The 26,919-nt window shown below is 45.2% G+C and overlaps 1 protein-coding gene across 3 annotated transcripts in view; it reads left to right on the top strand.

The window, feature by feature from the left end:
• The first annotated feature begins 20,468 nt into the window (after positions 1-20,468).
• Positions 20,469-26,919, top strand: part of ARFGEF2 (ADP ribosylation factor guanine nucleotide exchange factor 2) — a 115,559-nt gene continuing 109,108 nt past the window's right edge. For 2 of the 3 annotated variants that reach the window (XM_032142285.2, XM_032142284.2), the window contains exon 1: positions 20,469-20,760. In XM_032142285.2, the coding sequence (XP_031998176.1) occupies positions 20,640-20,760 (121 nt within the window). In that variant the 5' untranslated portion in view covers positions 20,469-20,639. The other variant, XM_058432751.1, reaches the window with a different exon arrangement.

Raw genomic sequence — 26,919 nt, 5'->3', positions numbered from 1 at the left:
ACTCCTGATCTCAGGTGATCTGTCTACCTTGGCCTCCCAAAGTGCTGGGATTACAGGCATGAGCCACCGTGCCTGGCCCATTGTCTTTTCATGATCAAAACCACAAATAAACTTAGGAATAGAAAGGGCATTGTAAAAAATCCCACAGCTAACATCATACTTGATGGTGAATGAATGCTTTCCCCCTAAAATTAGCAACAAGACAAGATGTCTGCTCTCATTGCATCTATTAACTATTGTACTGGACATTCTAGCCAGGGCAATTAGATAAGGGGGAAAAGGCATCCAGTTTAGAAAGGAAGACATAAAATTTTATTCTACTTTCAGATGGCTTGATGCTGTATATTATAAATGGTATGGAATCCACTAAAAATTGTTAGAATTAATAAACAAGTTTAGCAAAGTTGCGGGATATAAGATCAACATACAAAAATGTATCTCTATGAAGTGTCAATTAAAAATCATAAAATAAAATTAAGTAAAAAATTCCTTTTACAATAGCATCAAAAAAGATAAAACACTTAGGAATAAATTTACAGAAGTACAAACTTGTACTGTGAAGAATTGAAAGCACTGTTGAAATATTAAAGAAGACCAAAATAAAAGGAAAGTCATTGCATTTTCATGGACTAATAGACTTAATATTATCAATGTAGCAATACTCCCCAAACTGATCTACGGGTTTAAAGCATTTCCTATAAAACTCCCAGCTGGGGCCGGGTGCAGTGGCTCACACCTGTAATCTCAGCACTTTGGGAGGTCAAGGCGGGCGGATCACGAGATCAGGAGATGGAGACCATTCTGGCTAACACGGTGAAACCCCGTCTCTACTAAAAATACAAAAAAACTAGCCAGGAGTGGTGGTGGGCACCTGCAGACCCAGCTACTCGACTCGGGAGGCTGAGGCAGGAGAATGGCGTGAACCCAGGAGGCGGAGCTTGCAGTGAGCCGAGCTCATGCCACTGCACTCCGGCCTGGGCGACAGAGCGAAACTCAGTCTAAAAAAAAAAAAAAAAAAATCCGAGCTGGTTTCTTTTTAGTTGGCTGACCCTAAAATTCATGTGGAAATATAAGCAACCCAGAATAGCCAAGACAACTTTGACAAAGAATGAAATTGGAAAACTCACAATTCCTGATTTCAAAACTTACTATAAAGTCACAATAATCAAGACAGTGTGGCGTTGGCATAAGGATAGACAGATAAGTCAATGGAACAGATTGAGAGGACAGAAATAAACCCTTACATTTATAGTCAGTTGACTTATTACAATGGAACCAAAATAGTTTGATCTGACAATATAATCTTTTCAATAAGTGGTCACATGAAAACAATGAGTTTGGACTCCTTCATCATATCATATGCAAACAATAACTAAAAGTGGATCACAGACCTAAGGATAAGAACTAAAACTATAAACTTCTTAGAAGAAAACATTGGAGTAAATATTTGTGACTTTGGGTAAAGCAAGGCCTTGTTAACATATGATGCCAAAAAACACAAATGACTAAAGAAAAACAATAGATACATTGGACTTCATCAGAATTAAACACTTGTGTTTCAAAGGACACTATCAAGAAAGTTAAAAGACAAGCAACAGAATGGGAAGAAATATTTGCAAATCATATGTGATAAAGGGCTTATATCCAGAATATCTAAAGAATACAACTCAACAGTAAAAAGACAAATAAACCGGCCGGGCGCGGTGGCTCATGCCTGTAATTCTAGCACTTTGGAAGGCTGAGGTGGACGGATCATTTGAGATCAGGGGTTCAAGACCATTACGCCCTGCCCAAATCCTGGGTTTTAAATCTGGATAATGGCCATGCATGAAAGAGCCTGACCACCTGTGTTGGACCCCCAGGTCCATTATACCTAGCTGTGTGACCTCAGGCAAATTACCCAGCCTCTCTCTGCTTTTGTTATCTCATCTATAAAATGAGGATAATTACAGTAGTACCTCTTTTTGAGCTGTTTAAGGAGTAAATGAGTTAATGCATATAAAGAAGAGCATAACAAAGTGTCTAATACTAGCCACTATCATCATCATCACCATCACTATAGGTCATTTGGATCTAACAGATACAGCCCTGGTGCAAACATTGTCCTGTTTCACCGTTGTAGCTCCAGCACCTAAAAGAGTGTGTGTGGCATATTGCAGGTGCTTAATAAATATCTCTTGAATAAGTACATGACAGCGAATACATGAATGAATGGATGAATAAAATATGAGTATAGTAGAGCTTTGGTTTAAAAGTGGAAGATGACAACACCAAATGCTGGCAAGGATGCAGAGCAACAGAAACTCTCATTCATTGCTAGTAATAATGCAAAATGGCACAGCCACTTCTGAAGACAGGTTGGCAGTTTCTTACAAAACTAAACCTACTCTTACTATATGATCCAGCAATCACGCTCTTTGGTATTTACCCAAAGGAATTGAAAATGTATTTCCACACAAAAACCTGTACATCATGTTTATAGCAGCTTTATTCATAGTTGCCAAAATCTTGGAAGCAACCAAGATGTCCTCCAATAGGCGAATGGATGAATAAACTATGACACTTTCAGACCAGAAACTTTAAAAACGGGGGTTGGGGGGGGCACTATCAAGCCGTGAAAAGACATGGAGGAAACTTAAATGCATATTACTAAGCAAAAGAAGTCTTTCAGTCTGAAAGGCTACATCCTGTCTGATTTCAACGATATGACATTCTGGAAAAGGCAAAACTATGGGGACTGTAAAAAGATTAGTAGTTGCCAAGGGTTAGAGAAAAGGGAGAGATGAATAGTTGGAGCACAGAGGATTTTTAAGGCAGTGAAATTGTTCTGTGTGATACCATAATGGTGGATACATGCCATTATACGTTTGTCAAAACCCATTGAATGTGCAATCCCGAACCCTAATGTAAACCATGGACTTCGGGGGATAATGATGGGTGATAATAATGTGCCAATGTAGGTTCATCAGTTGTAGCAAATATATCATTGTGGTGCAGGATGTCAGTAGTAGGGGAGGTTGTGCATATATAGGGATGGGGCTATGTTGAAAATTTCTACAGAAATTCTATTTTCCACTCAATTCTGCTGTGAACTTAAAACTGCTCTTAAAAACAAAGTTTATTCATTAGCGGAAGAAATTCTAGAAGCCTCCGTGGTAAGGCCAGTCACACGGAGGTGCTCTGATGTGCCCTAGCACTGGTCATCCAGAGATTGGGCTTCTCACTTCCTCCTCCTGGCAGTGGGCCACTTGCACAGCCAAAGCTAAGAACAGAAGCCTGGCACACCCCCAGGCGCTGGCCAGGCCACCCTTAGTGAGCCAAATACCCCCATCATGGAACCACTGCTCAGCTGGGTCTGGCCACCCAGAAGCACTTACAAACTCTCTGCATCTATGTGTGACCAGAAGCCTGATCTCCCCAGGCCTCATGGTGGTGTTTTTAAAGAAAGCCCCCAGAAGCTAGGCCCAGACAAAATCAGTTCCCAAAGGGACAAAGGCGCTCAGTTTCACAAGTAAGTAAAAGACAAAAACAGAAGCAAACATTTATATAGCATTAAGCTCGTGTCTGCACTCTTATTAGCTTTTACAAACATAAATTCATTTAACTTTCACCACAGTCCCACGAGGTAGGGACTAGTATTATCACCATTTACGGATGAAGAAACTGAGGCACAGAAAGGCTAAGTCAGTAGCCATAAAACCAATCAATCTGTTAAGATGTCAGAGCTGGGTCGTGAATCCAAGCAGGCTGGCTCCAAGACCCTGTTGATCTCTCTGTTGTTCTCCCTTCCATGTACACAGTTCTTTACAGTTTGCAAAATCCCTTTAGCAATATAGTATCTCATTTAAGCCTCACAACCATCGGAGGTAGGTAGGGCAGGTAGTACTATCTTTAAGAGGAATGGCAATGAGGGAACAGCAAATGAGGAAGCTGAAGCCTAGAGAAGGTAGGTGATTTGCCCAAAGTTGCATGATAAACAGCAAAGGCTCTGGAGGCAGGTGGCGTAGGTTCAAACCCCAGCTATTACTGATCAGCCTCATAATCTTGAACAAGTTAATACATACCACCGTGCCTCAGTCTCCCCATCTTTCTTAGAGTTTTTATGAGGATTAAGCAAGTCAATACATGGAAAGCACTTTATTTAAAATGTTGGTGGCCAGGAGCAGTGGGTCACACCTGTAATCCCAGCACTTTGGGAGGCCAAGGCATGCGGATCACTTTGAGCTCAGGAGTCAGAGACTGGTCAACATGGAAAACATGGCAAAACCTGGCCAACATGGTTGACTCAGCCTGGCCAACATGACAAAACCCTTTCTCTACAAAATATACAAAAATTAGCCAGGCATAGTGGCTCACACCTGTGGTCCCAGATACTTGGGAGACTGAGGCTGAAAGACCGCTTGAGCCCGGGAAGCAGAGGTTGCAGTGAGCCAAGATTACACCACTGCACTCCAGCCTGGGCAATAGAGTGAGACCCCAACTCAAAATAATAAATAAACAAATAAATAAATAAAAATAAAGTGTTGTTTGCCGGGTGCGGTGATTCACACCTGTAATCCCAGAATTTTGGGAGACCGAGGTGGGCGGATCACGATGTCAGGAGATCGAGACCATCCTGGCTAACACAGTGAAACCCCGTCTCTATTAAAAAATACAAAAACAAAATTAGCCTGGCTAACACAGTGAAACCCCGTCTCTACTAAAAAATACAAAAACAAAATTAGGCAGGCGCCTGTAGTCCCAGTTCCTGGGGAGGCTGAGGCGGGAGAATGGCGTAAACCCGGAAGGCGGAGCTTGCAGTGAGCCGAGATCACGCCGCCGCACTCTAGCCTGGGCGACAGAGTGAGATTCCGTCTCAAAAAAAATAAATTAAATAAATAAATAAATAAATAGTAAAATGTTGGTATTTTGGGCCAAGCACTATGGGTCACACCTGTTGTATTAGTTTGTTTTCACACTGCTGATAAAGACACCCAAAACTGGGAACAAAAAGAGGTTTAATTGGACTTACAGTTCCACATGTCTGGGAATTTCTCACAATCATGGTGCAGGGCGAAAAGCACTTCTCACATGGTGGCCGCAAGAAAGAATGAGAAAAGCAGCAAAAGCAGAAACCCCTGATAAACCCATCAGATCTCGTGAGACTTATTCACTATCACAAGAATAGCACAGGAAAGACTGGCCCCCACGATTCAATTACCTCCCTCTGGGTCCCTCCCACAACACGTGGGAATTCTGGGAGATACAATTCAAGTTGAGATTTGGGTGGGGACAAAGTCAAACCATACAACACTGTAATCCAACACTTTGGGAGGCTAAGGCAAGTGGATAGCTTGAGTCCAGGAGTTTGAGACCAGCCTGGACAACATAGTGAAACCCCATCGCTACTAAAAAAAATACAAAAATTAGCTGCCCGTGGTGGTGCGCTCAGCTATTCAGGAGGCTGAGGTAGGAGAATTGCTTGAACCTGGGAGGTGGAGGTTGCAGTGAGCCAAGATCGCAGTACTGCACTCCAGCCTGGCAACAGAGCGAGACTCCATCTAAAAAAAAAAAAAAAAAAAAACTAGCCAAGCATGGTGGCACATGCTTGTAATCTCAACTACTTGGGAGGTTGAGGTGGGAGGATCTCTTGACCCCAGGAGGCAGAGGGTGAAGTGAGCCGAGATTGCACCACCACACTCCAGCCTGGGCAACAGAGCAATATCCTGTCTAAAAAAAAAAAAAAATGCCATTTTGTTCGTCATGGATTTTTGTATTCATTTCGATTTTGGTAAATATTGCATTACAAATACTTTATCTTAATTACCAAGTTTGTTAACTCTCCCTTAAATTTTGCCTGGCTTGCTTCACCCTAGTCCTGGCCCTGCTTTGCATGGGGGAAGCCTTTAATACACACTAGCTATTGTCATCCCACTACTTGTTGAATGCTAACTATATGCCAAGAATTGATGCAACAACAAGAAGAAAAATCAGAAACCAAGTTGAAAAGCAAGTGACAGGACGGGAGAAAATATTTGTAGTTTATACAGGCAAAAGATTGGTGCTCAAAATATATAAAGAACTCCTACAGATTCATTTTTAAAAAGACAAACTACCCAATACAACAGCAGGCAAAGGACAGAAATGGGCAGTTCACCAAAGAGGAAAAACAGATGGTCAGTAAACATATGAAAAAAACTTCAGCTTCACTGGTTATGAAATACGCATTTGGAAGTGTGATGTTATCAAGGATTGGGAAGAGTGTAAGGAAATGGGATTATAAACTGATATAGCCTTTTTGGAGGGAAATTCAGGATCTCTATTAAACTGAAATTGCACACACCCACTGACTGAGCTATTTCACTTTTGTCTGCCCCAGAGAAACATGTACACATGTGCATGAGGATATTTATCAAAACTTTGCTCTGAATGGCAGTAAGTTGGAAACACCCTAAATGCCCCTCAAAAAGGGAACTGATCAATAAACTACAGTGTAGTCATTCTATGAAGTAGAAGCTACAGGGTTTATTTTTAAGGTAGATCATGCTATTAATTTTGGGGTGTAAAACCAAGTGGTAGAGCCATATGCACTGTATGTTGCCACTTGTGCTTGCAAAAACATCCAGGAAAAAAATAGTACTGAAGAAGTTCTCATTGGCTGACTATCCAACAGTCATTGCCTTCTTCTTTGCTAACAATTCCCAACTTTGTCTGGGTGGCACCGTGCCCCATGCCAGGGAAGGAACCACCTTTTGTCTCAGCCAAACTTAGCACTCCTTTTCCTATCTGGGAGCCCAGCCCAGGCCAGTAGCAGCATCTCCCATCATTAGCCCTGGTCTACAGAGGCCAGCTCCCACCCCTGAAATTGTCACCCACACATGTGGGTTTGGTAAATAGAGCATCTTCTGGGCTCTTTGACAGAATGGACTTGCCAGGTGAGTTTTTTCACTTCACTCTTGCAGGCCTGCCTCTCTAGGTCTTTGCTTCCTTCCTCCATGGGCTTCGGGGGCGGACCTGACATTTCTACCACACTTGGTCTGCACCAGCGTTTTTCCAAGCTGCCCTCCTGGGAGCATGTGAGCATCACCTCCTGGGGAAATGCTAGGGTGTTTGAGCCTGTATCCCAGGACAGTGCTCCTGAATGATAAACTCTCCCTTATCCAATACCATATTTCCTCCCTGCACTCCTACCCCTCAGTCTGAAACTTTCTGGATCCGTTCCCTCCATAATCTCAAACTCCCATCAGCACTTATGACATCAATTCTGCAGCCCCTTTGGTGCCAAATCCCTCAGCATCCCAGAATATCTACCTGTTGGGCTGTGCGGGAAACTGACTCTTGTTATTGGTCTGGTGGCCAGCAAGGGAGAAATAGATCGTTCTTGTTGGTTGGTTCTCCATCTCCTGGGAGTGTTCAAGAGAGATTGGAAGGGTCCTTGGCAAGGTGATGTTGACTCCAGCCTTTGCAATCACATAGCCCTAGGGTCGAGTCCCAGCTCAAGCACTTCCTAGCTGTGTGCCTGCGGGAATTCACTTAACTTTTGTGAGCCTCTGTCTCCACCTCTGTAAAGGGCAGGGAATAACAGCACCAGCCTTGCAGGGTTGTTGCAAGGATTAACTGAGATGGCATCTTCAAAGTTCCCTGCAGAGGGCCTGGCTGGCTAAGCCACTTGGATAGGCCCTTCCCAACAAACTTGAGATTCTATAAATAAAAAGAAATGTGGCCGGGTGCGGTGGCTCATGCTTGTAATCCCAGCACTTTGGGAGGCTGAGGTGGGTGGATCACTTGAGGTCAGGAGTTCGAGACCAGCCTGGCCAACGTGAAGAAACCCCATCTCTACTAAAAATACAAAAATTAGCCAGGCGTGATAGCACTTGGCTGTAATCCCAGCTATTCAGAAGGCTGAGGCAGGAGAATTGCTTGAACCTAGGAGGTGGAGGTTGCAGTGAGCCAAGATCATGCCACTGCACTCCAGCCTGGGTGACAGTGAAACTGTGTCTCAAAAGAAGAAGAAGAAGAGAAGGAGAAGGAGAAAGAGAAGGAGGAGAAGGTGAAGGAGGAGAAGAAGGAGAAGAAAGTGAAGAAAGAAGAAAGAAGAGGAAGAAGAAAGAAGAAGAAGAGGAAGGAGAAGGAGGAGAATGAGAAGGAGAAAGAGGAGAAGGAAGAAGAAGAGGAAGAGGAAGAAGAAGAAGAAGAAGAAGAAGAAGAAGAAGAAGAAGAAGAAGAAGGGGAGGAGGAGAAGTGCTTCCCAAAAACCAGTTGGGAATTGAAAGCAGTATCTGCAGTTGGGTGAGAAGAAGAAGGGACTTGAAGGGGCAAAGGAAACACAAGCTTTATTCAGCTGCATCTGTGAAGTGTGCTGGGCTCTCCCCAGGGAAGACACCCACCTGCTGGGGATGACACACCTTGCTGGGAAAACAAGGTGCTGGTGTGTGCAGTGGTACAGGGCACTGAAAAGAATGTGGCCTGGGACATGGACATATCTGGCTGGCTTGAGCCCCTTGTGAGCCTCAGGCTTGGAGCAAGTCTCTGAAGCACAGCTTCTCAGCCATGGCTCTATGGACAGTGAGAGCCAGATCGCTCTTTGCAGTGGGGGCTGTCCTGGGTATTGTAGGATGTTTAGAAGTGTGCACAGTCTCTACTCACTAGATGCCAGGAGCAGCTCCTCCCCCCAAGTTGTGACAACTAAAAAAAAGTCTCCAGACATTGCCAATTGTCCCCAGTGGCACAAAATCATGCCCAGTTGAGAACTACAGCTTTAAATCTAATTAAGCCTTCCTGGTCAAATTGGGATAACAATGATAGTAATACTACTTCGTATGGTGGCTGTGAGGATTGCCTGCCTGCGTGCCTGCCTTCCTTCTTCCTTCTTTCCTTCCTTCCTTCCTTCCTTCCTTCCTTCCTTCCTTCCTTCCTTCCTTCCTTTTCTCTTTCTCTCTTTACTTTTAGAGACAGAGTCTCACTTTGTCACCCAGGCTGGAGTGCAGTAGTGCAATCATGGCTCACTGCACCCTTGACCTCCTGGGTTCAAACGATCCTCCTGCTTCACCCTCCTGAGTAGCTGAGACTACAAGCATGTGCCACCATGCCCAGCTAATTTTTAAAAAAAAATTTTGTAGAGATGAGGGTCTCACTATGTTGCCCAGGGTGGTCTCGAACTCCTAGCCTCAATCCATCCTCCTGCCTCAGCCTCCCAAAGCCCTGGGATTACAGGTGTGAGCCCCTGTACCTAGCCAGGGCATTTCTTGAGCATTTACTAGATGCCAGTGGCTGTGCTCATGCTTTCATGCATCAGCTCCCCTCCTCCCATAGCCCATCCCACATGGTGCTTTTACCCTCATCCTCCCTACATAGATGAAGAAACTGTAAACATCTTTATTTTCTTCACATTCACATTCAACCAATACCTCCCAAGGAAGGGCCTCTTATATGCCAGGACTCTGGGAGGGATTGTGGTACATATATAATCTCACTGGTTTCTGGGTGGGTTTGGCTAGTTGAGAGCCACTCACAGTAGACCAAAGGGTGAAAGGAGGGGAGAATCCAGGATATTTTCTTTCGCTGTCTCTCTCTGTGCCTCCAAAGCATCATCAGTAGCTGCTGTGCCTCATCTGTGGCTGCAGATCCAGCTGTACAGTCTGTCCCTTGGTGATCCTGGCTCTGGCTGGGCAGGCCATCAGGATTCTGTCTCCCGCCAGGTGGCCCAGCTTCAACTTCACAGCATAGCAGCACCAACTGTTCTCTGCTCCTCCCCCAGCAAAGATGGCAGCATCTTCCTGCTGTGGTTTAGCACTGAGTTGTCTAACATGCCATTTGGCTTCTCACTTCTATCATCTGTGTGACCAATTCCTTGTATTATATTCCTTCTATTTGAATACCTAGTGGGATTTCTGCTTCTCTAATTAGTCTCTGATGGCTCCATATGAGATTTGGTTTCCTAGTTCATGCTCTTGGACATCACAATAATCAACTCTTTGCTGTACATGGAGTATATCTCCTGAATATAAAGATAAATGTGTTTGATAGATGTATTAGTCAGGACTCTTTTGATTGCAAGTGACAGAAAACCCAGCCTCAATTGGTTTAAGCAGAAGAAGGGAATGTATTGGCTTATGTAACTGAAAACTCCAGGGGATGTTTGGCTTCAGGTACAGTTTGATCCAGCAGCTGCAATGCTGTTGTCAGTATGTCTCCATCTCTAGCTCTTCTTTCCTCTGTGTTGACCTCATGCTTAGGCAAGCTCTCCCACTAAGGTGACAGACAATGGTTTCAGCATCAACAAACCTATACCCTTCAAGTTTACCAACTTCAGCAGAAAGTCCTCTTTCTCAATATTTCCAGCTGAAGTCCCAGGCAGGATTCTCATTGGTCCAGCTTGGAACACATGCCTGTTTCTGAGCCAATTACTGTGGCAAGACAAGATACTGGGTTATGCATCCAATCCCTGCAGCTGGAGGGTGGGGTCAGCATCCCCGAAACCACAAAGTCCAAGAATGGGAGTGAGGTGGTTCCTGAGAATAATGAAGGGGTGTTGTTACCAAACATCAATGCACGTGCACTGACAGATACATGTTATTTGGTTTACTTGATGGTGATGCCAAGCTAACCAGCAGATCAGGAGGAGCAGAAGATTAGCAATTAGAAGACCCATGTTTGAGCTCAGGGTCTTTGGGCACCCTTCTCTGAACTGCAATTTTCTAATGATAAAATTCAACAAAAAACAATAACCACAAACATTAAGTGAATAGCAATTATATACCAGGCACTTATGTAGGCTCCAGAAATACAGACGTGAAGGAAACAAAAATAGAGTCAATATCCCCTGAAGTGCACATATAGCTGTAAGAACTACTTGAGATTCTTGTGCAAAATGCCTCGCTGAGCCCCTATCAGGGCCTCAGAAGGTAGTGGTTGAGTTGAAGTTTGAAGAAAAGAGAGAAAGGCCCTTATAAAGTATCGACTACTACGGCAAAGGCTGAGAGGAGTACACCGTGGCTTTTCTGCCTTTCTACCTTAGTTAGGCTCATGGTTGCCTGGAATTAAGACTACACGTGACTGGCCGGGCGCAGCGGCTCACGCCTGTAATCCCAGCACTTTGGGAGGTCGAGGCGGGCGGATCACGAGGTCAGGAGATAAGAGGCCATCCTGGCTAACAAAGTGAAACCCCATCTCTACTAAAAATACAAAAAATTAGGCGAGTGTGGTGGCGGGCGCCTGTAGTCCCAGATACTCGGGAGGCTGAGGCAGGAGAATGGCATGGAGCCGGGAGGCAGAGCTTGCAGTGAGCCGAGATCGCACCATGGCACTCCAGCCTGGGCCACAGAGCTAGACTCTGTCTCAAAAAAAAAAAGACTACACATGACTAAGTTGTAGTCAAGGGTATGTGTGTGAAAATGTAGTATAGAGGGGAGCTGGGAGTGGAGGGGACAGATACTGGCTAATTTCTTTTTTTTTTTTTTTTGTACAGACAGGTCTCACCATGTTGCCCAGGCTGGTTTCAAGCACCTGGCCTCAAGTAATCCTCCCATTTTGGCCTCCCAAAGCGCTAAGATTAAAGGTGTGAGCCACCACACCCAGCCAAGGGGGTGCTCTTAAAGGAAGAAGCGAGGCACCTAGGTGCTTCCTTCTAGGAAGGAACTACCCTGTGTGCTTTCCCGTCAGGCAACTGAAGGAGCAAGTTCCCGGGGCTGGAAGCACGGCAATGAGAGGGAAGCACAGAGGTCACGGGGGACAGTGGGGAAAACGACGCAGCAGTGGAAATGTATCAGAAGCAAAATGTGCTGGGTTTTGCCTAAGGCTAACAATGCAAAATAAATCAGGAAACTCTCCTGGACTTCACGAGGTGGGCTCAGGCACACATGGAAAATTGTGGTGAGGGAGGAGATTTTTTCCTGATTAGCACTGAGGGAGCCAATAACCAAACCTTTTTCACACATGACATAGCTATCAGATTTCATCCCGGTGCCAGGGAAGCTCATGAGAATGATTCTGAGACAAGACGATGGAGCCAAAATCTTTCCCCCCGCTTTTTTTTTTTTTTCTGAAGAGTAAAACAGGACCAGGTGGTGAGTCTAGCTGAACCGCTCGAGCATTGGTGCTCTCTGGTGGCCAATATAGAAATTGCATCGGCGGGGGTGCAAAAGTTTTCCTTTTTATGAAAAAAGTCAGATATTCTAAGAGGTGTTGCTTAAGAGGGATGTTTATTGGAAGGTGTAATCTTGGAGTTAGAATCTTTAACATGCTTCTTCTGAAACCGGCTTTTCCTTGTTCTCTGTCTTGGTAAATGGCCTGACCACCCACTGTTCCCCAAGTAAGAAATGTGGGGGTCACACTAGACACCTACTCTCCCTCATCCTCACACTCGGGCAGTCCCTGAGGCCTGTGCCCTTAACTGTATAAATTTGCCTTTTTCTTTTTTCCTGAGACGGAATCTCATTCTGTCACCCGAGTTGGAGTGCAATGGTGTGATCTCGGCTCACTGCAACCTCCACCTCCCGGGTCAAGCAATTCTCCTGCCTCAGCCTCTGGAGTAGCTGGGATTACAGGCATATGCCACCACGCCCAGCTAATTTTTGTATTTTTAGTAGAGACAGTTTCACCATGTTGGCCAGGCTGGTCTCCAACTCCTGGCCTCAGGCGATCTGCCCACCTCGGCCTCCCAAAGTGCTGGGATTATAAGCGTGAGCCACCGTGCCCGGCCTTTTTTCTTTTTTTCTTTTTTCTTTTCTTTTTTTTTTTTTTTAAGTTTGGGTCTGCTCTGTCACCCAAGCTGGAGTGCAGTGGATGACAGAGCTCTCCGAGACCTCAAACTCCTGGGCTCAAGCAACAGTCCCACCTCCGCCTCCAAAACCACTGGATTACAGGTGTAAACCACTGGGATTACAGGTGCGAGCCACTGGGACCTGCCTACCTAGCATCGCTTCTGTCATGTTCTGTTAGCAACACTCTCCAAAGCCCAACCAGTTTCAAGGGGAGGGGATGTAGAGCTCACCTTTCAATGGGAAGAGTGTCAACGAATTTGTGGACTTTGTTTCAAAACAGCCACAACAACTAATTCCTCATAAAAGCTGAAAATATGACACAACAAGGCTTTAACCACCCCCACGTTTGTTTATGTGTTTATTATCTGATTCCCACACTACAAATTAAGCTTGATGAGGGTAAAGTCTTGGGCATTTTGCCCACTGCAGTGTCCCCGAGGCCAAGGACACGGCTGAAGAATTACACGGTGATTAGATCAGAGGAAATATCACCCTCTCCTCCTCCTGTCTATTTTAGGCCAAAGCATCCTTCAACACCCAACTCACAGCTCTTCTGCGCGGTCTTCTAAACTCCAGTTTTTCTTTGCCTATTCACCTGAGGGTCACTTTGTGCTATACTAAGTTGTCATGTCTTAAATTACAGCATCCAGTATTACCAGTTCAGCTGCTGGAGCCTAATACCCTGGACCCAAATCCCAGCTCTTGTGTGAACCAGCCATGTAACCTTGTGCAAGAAACCTCAGTTTTCTCTTCTGTTAAATGGGGGAAATATTGGGGATTTTGTAAGGATTCAATGAGCTAATTTAAGCAAAGCACTCAGAACAGTCCCTGGCCTATAGGAAGCACCAGAGAAGTAGTGTTAGCCACTATTGGCTCTTGTATCTCTGCATTGTAGAGTTCTTTATCCATCAATTCTTTCTTTCTTTCTTTTCTTTCTTTCTTTCTCTTTCTCTTTCTCTCTTTCCTTCTTCCTTCTTTCTCTTTCCTTCCTTTTTCTTTCCTTCTTCCTTCTTTCTCTCTCCTTCCTTCCTTTCTCTCTCTTTCTCTCTTTCTTTCCTTCTTCCTTCTTTCTTTCTCTCCTTCCTTCTTTCCTTCCTTCCTTCCTTTCTCTCTCTTTCTTTCTCTCTCTTTCTTTCTTCCTTCTTTCCTTCCTTCCTTCTTTCCTTCCTTTCCTTTCCTTTCTTTCTTTCTCTTTTTCTCCTCCTCTCTCTCTCTTCCTTTCTCTTTCTGCTTTTTTTTTTTTTTTTGAGTCAGAGTCTCACTCTGTCACCCAGGCTGGAGTGCAGTGGCGTGATCTTGGCTCACTGCAACCTCCGCCTCCCGGGTTCAAGAGATTCTCCTGCCTCAGCCTCCTGAGTAGCTGGGATTACAGGCATGTGCCACCACACCCCACTAATTTTTGTATTTTTAGTAGAGACAGGGTTTTGCTATGTTGGCCAGGCTGGTCTCCAACTCCTGACCTCAAGTGATCTGCCCGCCTTGGCCTCCCAAAGTGCTGGGATTACAGGCATGAGCCAGCAACTGTGGTATCTTTAAAGACCATTATTGTGCCTACCACATAGAAACAAGTGGTCCTCCAAATAACTGCTGATTTAGTATTAAATCCATAAACTCTACTCAAGCCACTTCCATTCATTCATTCATTCCACAAATAGTTATTAAGCTTCTACTATGTGTTCTGGGCATAGAGCTATGAAAAAGACAATGTCTCTGCCTTCATGGAATTCACATTCTGCCTGTGGAAGAAGACATGATGATAAGTCAGCAAACACATTGTGGAAACCCAACTTTCCTTTAAAGATGGAGCCTAATAATTCTCCCCTTGAGTGTGGGCTGGACTTAGCGACTCACTTCTCACACAACTATGTGTAAAGGAAAATTGCATTTTGTCTGGAACTTTACCAAATACTGTTCACCATTTTAAGACCACATCACCCATATTTATGCCTACCATGGTATTTGAGTCACCAAAACAGCACTCCTGGTCAGACTGCATGGTGGGCCACTTTGGAACTGGTCATAAAAATTGCGTCTGCTGGCTGGGCGCGGTGGTTCATGCCTGTAATCCCAGGACTTTGGGAGGCCAAGGTGGGTGGATCACGACGTCAAGAGATTGAGACCATCCTGGCCAACATGGTGAAACCCCATCTTTACCAAAAATTAGCTGGGCGTGGGGGTGCGAGCCTGTAGTCTCAGCTACTTGGGAAGCTGAGGCAGGAGAATCACTTGAACCTGGGATGAGTAGGTTGCAGTGAGCCAAGATCGTGTCACTGCACTCCAGTCTGGGCGACAGAGCAAGACTCCATCTCAAAAAACAAACAAAAAAAAATTGCTTCTGCTTCCTTCAGTCTCTTTCCCTTTTTCTCCCTCTCTCTCTCTTTCTCTCATTTTCTCTTGGGTCACTCACTCTGGGAAACAGGAGATACCACAGCATGAGCACATGCAAGCAGCTCTACCGAGAGGAGTGGAACTGAGGCCTCTGTCCCATGAGAGGGAGCCTCTTTGGAAGTTGATCCTCCAGCCCCAGTTGAGCCTCATCTGACTGCAGCCCCAGATGACAGCTCAACAGCAATCTCACGACAGATCCTGATCCAGAAACACCCATGCTGCTCCCAAATTCCTGACCCACAGAAACTGTGAGATAAGAAATGTTTACTTTTAAGCTACTAAGTATCAGGTCATTTATCATGCAGCAACAGATAACTAATATACAGATAAATAAACACCATCATTTCAAATTCAGTTCAGTGCAACTAACAAAAGATGATATGGAAGCAAGTAGTGGAGGTAGGAGGGATAAAATTGGGAGGTTGGTGACCTTGTGGGTGACATCGAGCTGAGAGCAGAGTGGTGGGAAGGGGGCAGCCATCAGTGCTTTCCAACCCTAGCAGATACTACACACCCCCTTTTATAACTGCAAGGCCTTTGTTAGCTGTTCTGAAATGAAATTCATAGGTAATAAAATCTTCCTACACACATAGTTTTAATAAGACTATGAAGGTGAAACAAAAGGAATGCAATGTATAATTTGCAAATTTTATTTCAATAGATAAATGCTCAGATACAATTACACTAGAAGGTGTAATGAAGCAGGCGGATGCTGGAACCTAAAAGTAGGATCCCCTGGAATTGCCACAGCTATATATGCAGGCTGATTGGGGTGCCCTAGCAGCAAATCAGATACCATAGCTGGCGTAAATGACAGCAATGTGGCTTTGAAGTGGTAAATGATGTAAAGTTCCAAACAAAACACATTTTTCTGACCAGGTGTGGTGGCTTACTCCTGTAATCCCAGCACTTTGGAAGGTGGAGGTGGGAGGATCGCTTGAGACCAGGAGTTTGAGACCCACCTGGACAACAGAGGGAGACTCTGCCTCAAAAAAAAAAAATTGTAAAATTACCTGGGCATGGTGGCACACATCTGTAATCTCAGCACTTTGGGAGGCAAAGGTGGGAGGATCGCTTGAGCCAGAAGTTCCAGACCAGCAGAGATAACATAGGGAGATCCCCATCTCTACAAAAATATTTTTTCAAATTAGCTGGGCATGGTGTTGCATGCTCCTGTAATCCTAGCTACCCAGGAGACTGAGGTGAGAGGATCACATGAGCCCAGGAGGTCGAGGCTGCAGTGAGCTATGATCACACCACTGCACTCCACCCTGGGTGATGGAGTGAAACCTTGTCTCAAAATACATATGTATATATCATATACATATACATATACATATACATATACATATACATATACATATACATATACATACAATTTCCCTTGAATTGCAATGATATTTGCATTTCTGGAAAATGTGGTGATCTTAAATCTACACAAGGGCCGGGCGTGGTGGCTCACGCCTGTAATCCCAGCACTTTGGGAGGCCAAGGTGGGCAGATCACTGAGGTCAGGAGTTGGAGACCAGCCTGGTCAACATAGTGAAACCTTGTCTCTACTAAAAATACAAAAAAATTAGCCAGGTGTGGTGGCGGGTGCCTGTAATCCCAGCTACTCAGGAGGCTGAGGCAGGAGAATCGCTTGAACCTGGGAGGTGGAAGTTGCAGTGGGTGGAGATCACGCCACTGCACTTCAGCCTAGGTGACAGTGTGAGACTCCATCTCAAAAACAAAAACAAAAACAAAAAACAAAAAAACTACAGAAAAAAATATTTTATATGTAAAACAGATTTAGATTCTAGGCTCAGATCATTATCAATAAGTTTTTCATCTCCAGGCGTGTCCGGCCATGTGGCATACATTGAATTGTTTGTTATATAGGATTGTTTAGCTCTCTGCAGGATGTTATCTAGCATTCCTGATCACTCTCTTACAACAACAAAAATATCCCCCCAACGAAATTTCAAAATGCCTTTGGGGGTGGTACTGCCTTCATTGAGAAGCACTGATTAAGAGGGACAGAAACATGTAAGCCAAGCCCTTGATGGGAACAAAAAGGAGCCCAGAGTGGCCAGAGTCCTGAAGAAAAGGAGGAAGGAGATGAGGTCAGAGAAAATGGCAGGGCCTCTATCACACCTTGTTGGCCACAGTATTATACTGATCTTGGACTCAATTCCAATGGCAATAGGGAGCCTCTGTTGGATTTTGGGCAGGAGAGTGACATAGTCTGGTCTTGCTGTGTGCGTGTGTTGGGGGCAGTGGGGTGGGCTCAAAACGTGTTACTCAGCAGACTGCACTGTACTCTTTTGAGAATTTCATTCATTCATTCATTCATTCAACACATAAGAATTGAGGTGTGTCTCAGTGATCTATTGAATTGAGGTGTGTCTCAGTGATCTATTGCTGTGTAACAAGCACGACCCCAAAATGTAGTGGTGTAAAGTAATGATTTGTTGTTTTCTGCTATTCTGTGGCTTGGCTGGGCAGTTTTTCTGCTGGTCTCACTAGTCACTTGTGCTGCTGTGTTCAGCTGGTGGGTCAGCTGGGAGAGCTGCAACGACTGGGCTCCCTATCCACGTGCTCTTTCTTCTGGGGCTGCTACCATTTTGTTGTTGTTATTGTTGTTGTTGTTTGAGACAGAGTCTTGCTCTGTCTCCCAGGCTGGAGAGCAGAGGGGCAGTCATGGCTCACTACAGCCTCCACCTCCTGGGCTCAAGCAATCTTCCCACGTCAGCCCTCCAAGTAGCTGGGACTACAGGCAGGCATCACGACTCCTGGATAATTTTTTAAATTTTTTGTAGCATCAGGGTCTTGATATGTTGCCCAGGCTGGTCTCGAACTCCTGGGCTCAAGTGATCCTCCTGCCTCAGCCTCCCAGTGTTAGAATTACAGGCATGAGCCACTGACCTGCCCGGGGCTGCTTCTGAGTGTCACGTAGCATTCCCAGGCAGCAGAGGAAGAAGTGAGCCAGGGCTGTTGATGCTCTGGGACTTGTGCAGCCTCTTTTCTGTCACATTCTATTGGTCAAGACCAGTCACAAGGCTAGTCCAGGTTCAGGCTGGTGGAGAAACAAACTCTACCTCTTGCTGGGAGTGACTGCAAAATCACATTACAAGCAGTGGAACTTACAGAATGTAAGGCCATGAAACATTCAACGTAACTGTGGACCAGGCCCTGGGGATATGGCCTGCCCCTCTGCAACCGTGCTTTAGTGAGACAACAAATAGTCAACACGCACAAAAGCTCAGAAAGTGCTGTGGAAGGCCGGGCGCAGTGGCTCAAGCCTGTAATCCTAGCACTTTGGGAGGCCGAGGTGGGCGGATCACGAGGTCAGGAGTTCGAGACCATCCTGGCCAACATAGTGAAACCCTGTCTCTACTAAAAATACAAAAAAATTAGCAGGGCGTGGTGGCGGGCGCCTGTAGTCCCAGCTACTAGGGAGGCTGAGGCAGGAGAATGGCGTGAACCCAGGAGGCGGAGCTTGCAGTGAGCCGAGATGGTGCCACTGCACTCCAGCCTGGGGGACAGAGCTACACTCTGTCTCAAAAAAAAAAAAAAAGAAAAAAAGAAAGTGCTGTGGAAAACATCAGCTAGGGAGAGAGGGGGCTACTTGAGACAGGTCAGGGAAGGCTTCCCAGAGACGTCTGAGCTGAGACCTGAGCACTGGAGCATGCCTGCCTGGGATGTCTGTGCCTCTGAGGTTTCCAAGGAAGGCAACTGTCTTTGCATAAGCCCATGGCTGCCCTTGGGGGAAGGGGTCCAGGGGACACCACTAATGGTTGCTGTGATAGCATCATTGTGGAATGGAGTGGAAGCTGCCTTGGGGCCAGAGTATCTGTCCCCCAACACTCATTTGCAGGCTGTGTGACACTGGCCACCTGGGTTTCTTCCCCTGACTCCCAAAGCCCAGGTCCAGTTCACTGCACTGTGAGGGTTCACAGGTTTATAATAGGATAAACTCCAGAGGGAGGTCAGTGCTTCCTGGTGTACTATGCACAGCCACGATACTTAATAAACAGAAGTTCACTGAACTGCATGGTCACTGCTGCTGTGACAGGAGGGTCATATAGATGTGTGTATCTTGCCAGTGGCCGTGGTGAAACCCTGCTTGTGGAGAATAGACATAAACATACCTTTTCTCTCTCCCTCTCTGTCTTCCTTTCACCTCCCCTCTCCCTCCACCCCTTCCATTTCGTCTTCTCCCAGCATGTTCTTTCCATTCTTCCTCTCCTCCTTCCCCTTCACCTCCTTCCTACACCATTCCTTTTTCCATCTCTTTCCTGTTTTCCTAACTTCTGTTACTCTCATCTTTTTCTTTCTTTTCTGCTCTTCCTCTGACAGCTCCCCTTCCTACCTCCTCTCCCTTCACCCTTTCTCCTACTCTTTCCCCTCCTCTCATTTCTACCTCTCTTTCCTTTTCACTTCCCCTCTCCCTCCTGTTTTTCTCCTCACTTTTTCTTTTACCTTTGTGCCTCCCTCTCACCTCTTCCTACACACCTCATCTCCTCCATAACTACCTCACCTCCTTTTTTTTTTTTTCTTTTTGAGACAGGGTCTCCTTCTGTGGCCCAGACTGGAGTGCAGTGGTGCCATCACAGCTCACTGCGGCCTCAACCTCCGAGGCTCAAGCGATCCTCCCACCTCAGCCTCATCAGTAGCTGGGACCACAAGCAGCGCCACCGGGCCTGGCTAACTGTTTTATTTTTTATTTTGTAGAGAAAGGGTCTCCCAATGTTGCCCAGGTTGGTCTCGAACTCCTGGGCTCAAGCGATGCCCCAGCCTTGGCCTCCGGAAGCGCTGGGATTAGAGGCGTGAGCCGCCGCGCCGGGCCTCCCCGCTTCCCCTCCGCCGCCGCCTTCTCATCCCCTTCCTCCTTCCTTCTGACGCCTCTTACTCCCGATCACCTCATTCATTCACCAGCTTCCAGTCTTCGCTCCCTCACTTCTTTTCTTTCCTATTCGCCTTCTCCTCTTGCCCCTTTATCATCTCTCCTTGTCACCGTTCTTTTTTGCCAATCCTCTCGTTCCCCTTCCCTTCCTCCTCCTCATCTCCTCTTACCCACGTCGTCTCCATTCTCGTGCTCCCCGTCATCTCCCGTTACCCTGCGCTTTTCTCCTCTCATCTCCATCACCACCTCTCCTCCCTTTCACCTTTCTTTAGCCCCCACGTCCCCTATACCCTTCGCCCATGCCGACTCCCCTCCCCTTCTCTTCTTCCTCCCTCTACCCTCGCCTTCTGTCTCTCGCCCACCTGACTCCGCTCCGCCCCCAGCAGTAGGCTCCGCCCCGCTGGGGGTCACGGGGCCTACGGACGCTAAGGGGCCGTAGCCGCCTTGCCAGTCACGTGGTCACGTGACGCGTTCCAACATGGCGGCGCCGTGGGGCCGAGGTGTCGCTTCCTGACGGGGCGGCGCAGACGGACGCGGCCGGTGCCGGCCGGGACGCCGGGCCCGCAGCTTAGCTTGCCATCTCGCTCACGCCGCCCGTCCGCAACCCCCGCCGGGCCGGGGCCATGCAGGAGAGCCAGACCAAGAGCATGTTCGTGTCCCGGGCCCTGGAGAAGATCCTAGCCGACAAGGAGGTGAAGCGGCCCCAGCACTCCCAGCTGCGCAGGGCCTGCCAGGTGGCGCTCGGTGGGTGAGCCGCTCCCGCCCGGCCTCGCGCTGGCCTCAGCACGTCGGCCGTTGCCCTATCCTACTCGGCCTTGGCCCGGCCTCCTGGCCTCCGCTTTCCCCCGATCCTGAATTCCACCCTCCCGGTCTCCTCCTCATTATATCCCCGGGGGAAATGTTGCCCGGGCAGCTCGGGACTGGCCCAAGGTCACCTAGCAAGTTGGTGACAACCAGAGCTTGTTCCTCAGGGTTCCCGCTCAGGGCTTTTGTCACGATTCCTAATGTCGCCCTGTTTCCTGGTTCTTCCCCTCACCACCTCCAAGTCCTAGAAACAGTAGCCCTTGCCTCAAGTTTTTTCGTTACCTGAGCTCTGCTGATTGGGGTTCCCCTAGGTGAACAGAGCACGTAGGAAGAGCCGTCCAACTGGTTTAGGGAAACCCCTGATTCTTGGTTTGGAAGTGCCCGTTGGAGAATGTTTTCCTTTCGTTTGGGGGTCTCCCATAGCTCTTTCCCTCAAGGAAGGATTGTAGAAGGTGTTCTGGATCTCCCAGGCATTGTAGTGAGCAAGACATCTGCTTATTCCTAGCAGTCCACTAAAATACAAGGTCTTTAGAGCAAAGATACTTGCCTGACTTATTCATTGCTGTATCCCTTGCGCTTGCAACAGTGCCTGGCGCACAGTAGGTGCTCAATAAATATTTGCTGATTGAATGGACCCTCAGATTATGGAAAGAGAGAGAATTCTAACTAATAAAGGCTTGGTAATTGACACCAAAATCACTATCCTATCTTTCAGTTTTAATCATTTAACAAATATTTACCAAGTGCGCACTGCATACCAGGTACTGGGAATTCAGTGGGGAACAAGACGGACGTGGTCCTTACCCCTATGGAGCTTATACTCGAATAGAGGAGACAAAATAATTAAATAAGAAAATAGATGAGGTATTTTGGAATAGTGATAAATACTATTTTGAAAATAAAAGAGCAAAATGTGATAAAGAGGTCTTGAAGACTGCTTTCCATGGTTAGGAAAGTAATCTTTTACGAGAGGAAAAGTAATCAGGTGGTCAGGAAAGTAATCTTTTCCGAGAGGGTGACATTTGAGCTGAGTACTGAAAGGCAAGAACCATCCACCATATGGAGTTTCAGAAGAGAGTTCTTGGTGGGAGAATCCATACATTTGATCAGAGCTGTCTTCAAGCTAATTCACTGTCCCAACGTCTTTGGTTTGGAATCTGTAAAGACCTGTTTTTCCTAACAAATTGAGCAAATGGAAAGTTTGATTTTTAGTCACAGAGTTTGAGATTGTTATCACCTTTCTCCCTTCATTTGCTACAAAGTATAGAGTAGTGTTCTTTTGGCATTTAGAAATAGGCTGGTGAACTTTGCACTTCCCTGGGAAAAAGGTCCCTGGCTTTCATCAGATTCTCAGAGGGGCCTGAGACTCCCCCAGGGGCCAACTATTGATGCAGAGGTGGTAGTCTAGATAATGTGGAAACAGTTGCTAGTCCGTGAAATTCAGGATCAGTGGAAGGAATTTACTGAGATGTAGATTTTTAAAGCTTTTCTACTCCAATAACCAAGGCTGTTGGGTATTGTTTTATCAGCAATGTGGGATAAGCACTGCAAAGCAGTTTGTTAGTTAGGCAAGAGCCTGGTATTTATAACTCCACGTTGAAATCTGCCTGGACTCTATCTTCTCGATATTGTTGTGGAGGTTTCAGAATAGTTATTTGGCACAAAAGTTTTGATGTTCTCTTCAGAAAACTTCTTAACATAAAATTTTCACCACAGTGTGCATCACATTATTGGAACCTACTTACAAAATTTTCATCTGGGTCATAAAGGGCCATTAACGCTGAGAATTTAATAGATATTTTCGGATCGTATCTTTGTTCAGAAGTTCAAGTTTTCCTAATACAAGTTGTGGAATGCATGTTTTCAGTTTTTAGTAGTGAATTGTAAAAAATGACCTAGATAGGAAGTAATTTGACTACAGGTTATATGAATCACAAATTGGGGTTGTGCCAATGGCATAATAGGAACTATCAAGGGAACGTATGCATAATGTTAAGTGACCATCTTTTTTAAGAGAATAATTGTGTGTCATCACTGTTAAATAGAAATGACTGCTTTTACTTAGAGTTGAACACAGCAGAATGCCTGGTGATATTTCACTCTGCCTCTCAGGGCCCAGTCTTGTGTCCAGTAGTCCCGTTTAAGAAGAGAAATTTGGGGCCGGGCTCGGTGGCACACGCCTGTAATCCCAGCACTTTAGGAGGCCGAGGCGGGCAGATTACGAGGTCAGGAGATCGAAACCATCCTGGCTAACACGGTGAAACCCCGTCTCTACTAAAAATAACAAAAAAAAAATTAGCTGGGCGTGGTGGCGGGCGCCTGTAGTCCCAGCTACTCGGGAGGCTGAGGCAGGAGAATGGCGTGAACCCAGGAGGTGGAGCTTGCAGTGAGCCGAGATTGTGCCACTGCACTCCAGCCTGGGCGACAAAGCGAGACTCTGTCTCAAAAAAAAAAAAAAAAAAAAAAAAAGCTGAAACAAGCCAGTGTATAAGGAGCAGCTATGTGGTATTTTAGAGATTACCATGTATAGATTGTTGTTGATTGTGATAAGAGGAACTGTAAATGATGGCTGAAAGTTGAAATGCTTGGATGATAAAGAGCATTTACAGGAAACAGCTGCTGTGATATGATTCCACCAACTGTAGCATATTAGGGGAGAGGATCAGGGCTGCAGGGGCTGTATAGTGTAGATGTTAGCTAGGAGTGTATTCTTTGGGACTCTAGACTTCTGTGTTCAAACCTTCTGTCTTCCACTTGCTATGTTTGTGATCTTGGACAAGTTACTTAATCTTATACCTTCCTCGTAGGATTATTGTAAAGATTAAGTTAATTGACATGTACAAAAAACTTGGCGTGTAGTAGGTGCTCAGTAAATGCTTGCTGCTATTACTATTTTTTTATTATTATTTTAAGCTGTGACAAACCACAGAAGCTGTAATTACTCTGGTTTGATGTTCTTAACCTTAGTTCCTCGTTCAGGAATGACTTACTGCTCTATTTGGTTTGTAGATGCAATAAATAAGAATGTAATTACATGACTGAAAGGCTGTGTTGGTGTATTAACTTCCTAAACTCAATGAAGACAGGGGTTGTCCCTTGTAAAAATTGTGATAATCACGATGGAGCAGATTTGGAGTAATCTCAATGATTCGTCTGCACTATATACCAAAAGCATAAATAGGGACTGCCCAATTAGGGGATAGTGTCCTTCCAGCCTTTATCTGGAGAAATCGAGAGGCTGTGAGAGTATTCATCACCCAAGGACACTGTTGCTCTTTACCTTGTTAATGAAACTTTGATATATATTAATAATCTTCAACCTTTCAGCCCTCTGTTGGAGAATATAATTACATTCTTAAACCTCCCTTTTATGATTGTCTTATTTAAGACTCATCTTCTGCCATGATGTCTCTTTAAGTTATATTTCTGCTCTTAAACTATATGAAGTTTGGAGGCTTAATAGGATAATCTACTTAAAATTCGATATGGAAAAATTTATCTATGGCTGGGCACTGTGGCTCATGCCTGTAATTCCAGCACTTTAGGAGGCCAAGGTGGGCGGATTGCTTGAGCCCAGGAGTTTGAGACCAGCCTGTGCAACATGGCAAAACCCCATCTCTAAAAAAAATATAAAAATTAGCTGGGTGTGGTAGTGCATGCCTGTAGTCTCAGCTATTTGGGAGGCCGAGGTGGGAGGATGACTTGAACCCAGGAAATGGAGGTTGCAGTGAGTTGAGATCATGCCATGGCACTCCAGCCGAGGCAACAGAGTGAGACCCTCACACAAAAGTGCTAAGTAATGGCTAAGTGCTCTATAATTACTAGTTGTCATTATTCTCAGCCATTGTCAAGAAAATTTAAAAAGAATAGTAAACATACATATTTTCATATGAAATTGAGTGACTTTTAAAGATCACATGTTGTATTATATCTGTGTGATATCTACTATGTACTAAGCATTTCTGAGTTCCAGGCACAGTAACGTGGGCTTTTCATGCAATTTAGTTCTCACTATTATCATCGTTCCCACTGAGCCCCAGAGAAGTTAAGTTGGCCAGGGTAACTCAGTAAGTGATGGAACCAGGGTATAAACACAGGCAATCTGGCTCCATAATCCAAGATCTTAACTATTACTACCATGTTTTCTTGCTTCTCCATATGAAAGTTGTTATGTATAAAATACTCAGTCGAGTCTTTAAAACAATCAGTATACCGCAGTGGAGTTTCAGGAAAGAGACTGTATGTTCTATAGCTGAATTTTGAGATATATTTGAAAGCCTTGAGTCAAAAAGATCACAGCTCTTTTCTTCAGGTTTTTACTACATATATACTAGGTTTACTTTAATTAGGGGCTAATGGAAAGAAGGAAATGAGAGTAAAGAGCTGGTTACACATAAGCTTCATTTGAGTTATTCAGTTTTTTTTTCTTTTCTTTTTTTTTTTTTTTTGAGACAGGATCTTGCTCTGTGGCCCAGGCTGGGGTGCAGTGGTGGAGTGTGATCTCAGGTCACTGCAACCTCTCCATCCCTGGCTCAGGTGATCCTCCCATTTCAGCCTCCCAAGTAGCTAGGACTACAGAGGCATACCACCCACCTGGCTAATTTTTCTATTTTTGGTAGAGACGGGGTTTCTCTGTTGTCCAGGCTGGAGTTAAATCAGTTTTTCTAATTGATGATATCTCTTCATCAGCAGTAAACTCCTTCTTATTAATTCTGGAGTTGTGACCTGTTATTAATTCTGGATTGTGATTCATTTCTTTGGGTACAGCAGGCAATGGGAGACCAAGGCTAAGGAAGAGAGCAACTTGCCCATCCATATCCACACAGCTGGGTGGGGAAACATAGCTGCAGCACATGATGTAGCTTCACGTAGATCATAACATCCATTCTTAGATTTGCTCCTCTGTTTAATATACGAGATTTAGATGTGGATGGGTCATTGGTGACCTTAGCTTGAGCTTTTTTGATGCTGTGATGGAGGTGAAAGCCACACTGGCATGGGTTGAGGCGTGGGAGGTGAGGAAATAGATGGTGAGCATAGTCAACTCTCCCAAAGTTTGGTTGTGTTGTAAAGAGGAGGAAGGAGTGGCTCCTGGGAGTTGTTTGTTTATTTAAAGGTAGAAAAGACTTTAAAGATTGTTAAGGGATCCAGTTAAGGAAGTATATTCCTAAATCTTAGTTGTATATGAATGTGTATAAGACATACAAATGGGCATTTATCATATGGACATCTGTGTGTCCATATGATACATAAATTGCTTTTTCTTCCATGTGATCCTGTTATTCTAATTTTGATGTGTTCAGAAAAACCATTCTCATCATGAGGATTACTGTGAAATTTGAAAAATATAAAAAACATCTCTAAATTGACGTAACATGGCCGGGCACGGTGGCTCACGCCTGTAATCTCAGCACTTTGGGAGGTCAAGGCGGGCGGATCAGTTGAGGCTAGGGGTTCAAGACTAGCCTGGCCAAAATGGCGAAACCCCATCTATACTAAAATCCAAAAATTAGCTGGGCGTGGTGGCGCACACCTATAATCCCAGCTACTTGGGAGGCTGAGGCAGGAGAATCGCTTGAATCCAGGAGGTGGAGGTTGCAGTGAGCCAAGATGGCGCCACTGCACTCCAGCCTGGGCAACAGAGCAAGACTTCGTCTCAAAAAAAAAAATTAAAAAATAAATAAATAAATTGACATAACAAATAAGACTTTAAATTGAAATGCAGAATAAAACCTTTAATTTTAGCAAATTCTAGTGTTTTGATTAGACATTTTGTTTATAAGTGCTATGTATCATAAAAATCTTGAGAAATAACAGGACTCAGGACCCTGGAAGATTACTTTTTGTTGAAAACCACTATGGATTCTTCAGGAGGAGGTTATCTGTCTGGAAGCAGCATCGAAAAACTGGATTGTTGTTGATTTTTGAAAAGCGTTTATATGTAGGATTGGCAGAGAGTTGATTGAGAGTTTGAAACTTTGATTTGCTTATTGATAGTCCAGTGATCCCTCTTTGGGCTGCAGCTTCCCAAGGTGATAAAGATAATAATACCTTTGTCACAGGATTATTGCAAAAGTTAAATGAACTAGTGCAGTAAGT

Source organism: Hylobates moloch, unplaced genomic scaffold, assembly GCF_009828535.3.
Source record: "Hylobates moloch isolate HMO894 unplaced genomic scaffold, HMol_V3 SCAFFOLD_21, whole genome shotgun sequence".
Taxonomy (NCBI): domain Eukaryota; kingdom Metazoa; phylum Chordata; class Mammalia; order Primates; family Hylobatidae; genus Hylobates; species Hylobates moloch.
Note: the sequence above shows the minus strand (reverse complement) of the source record. Positions and strands in the feature narration are given on the sequence as shown.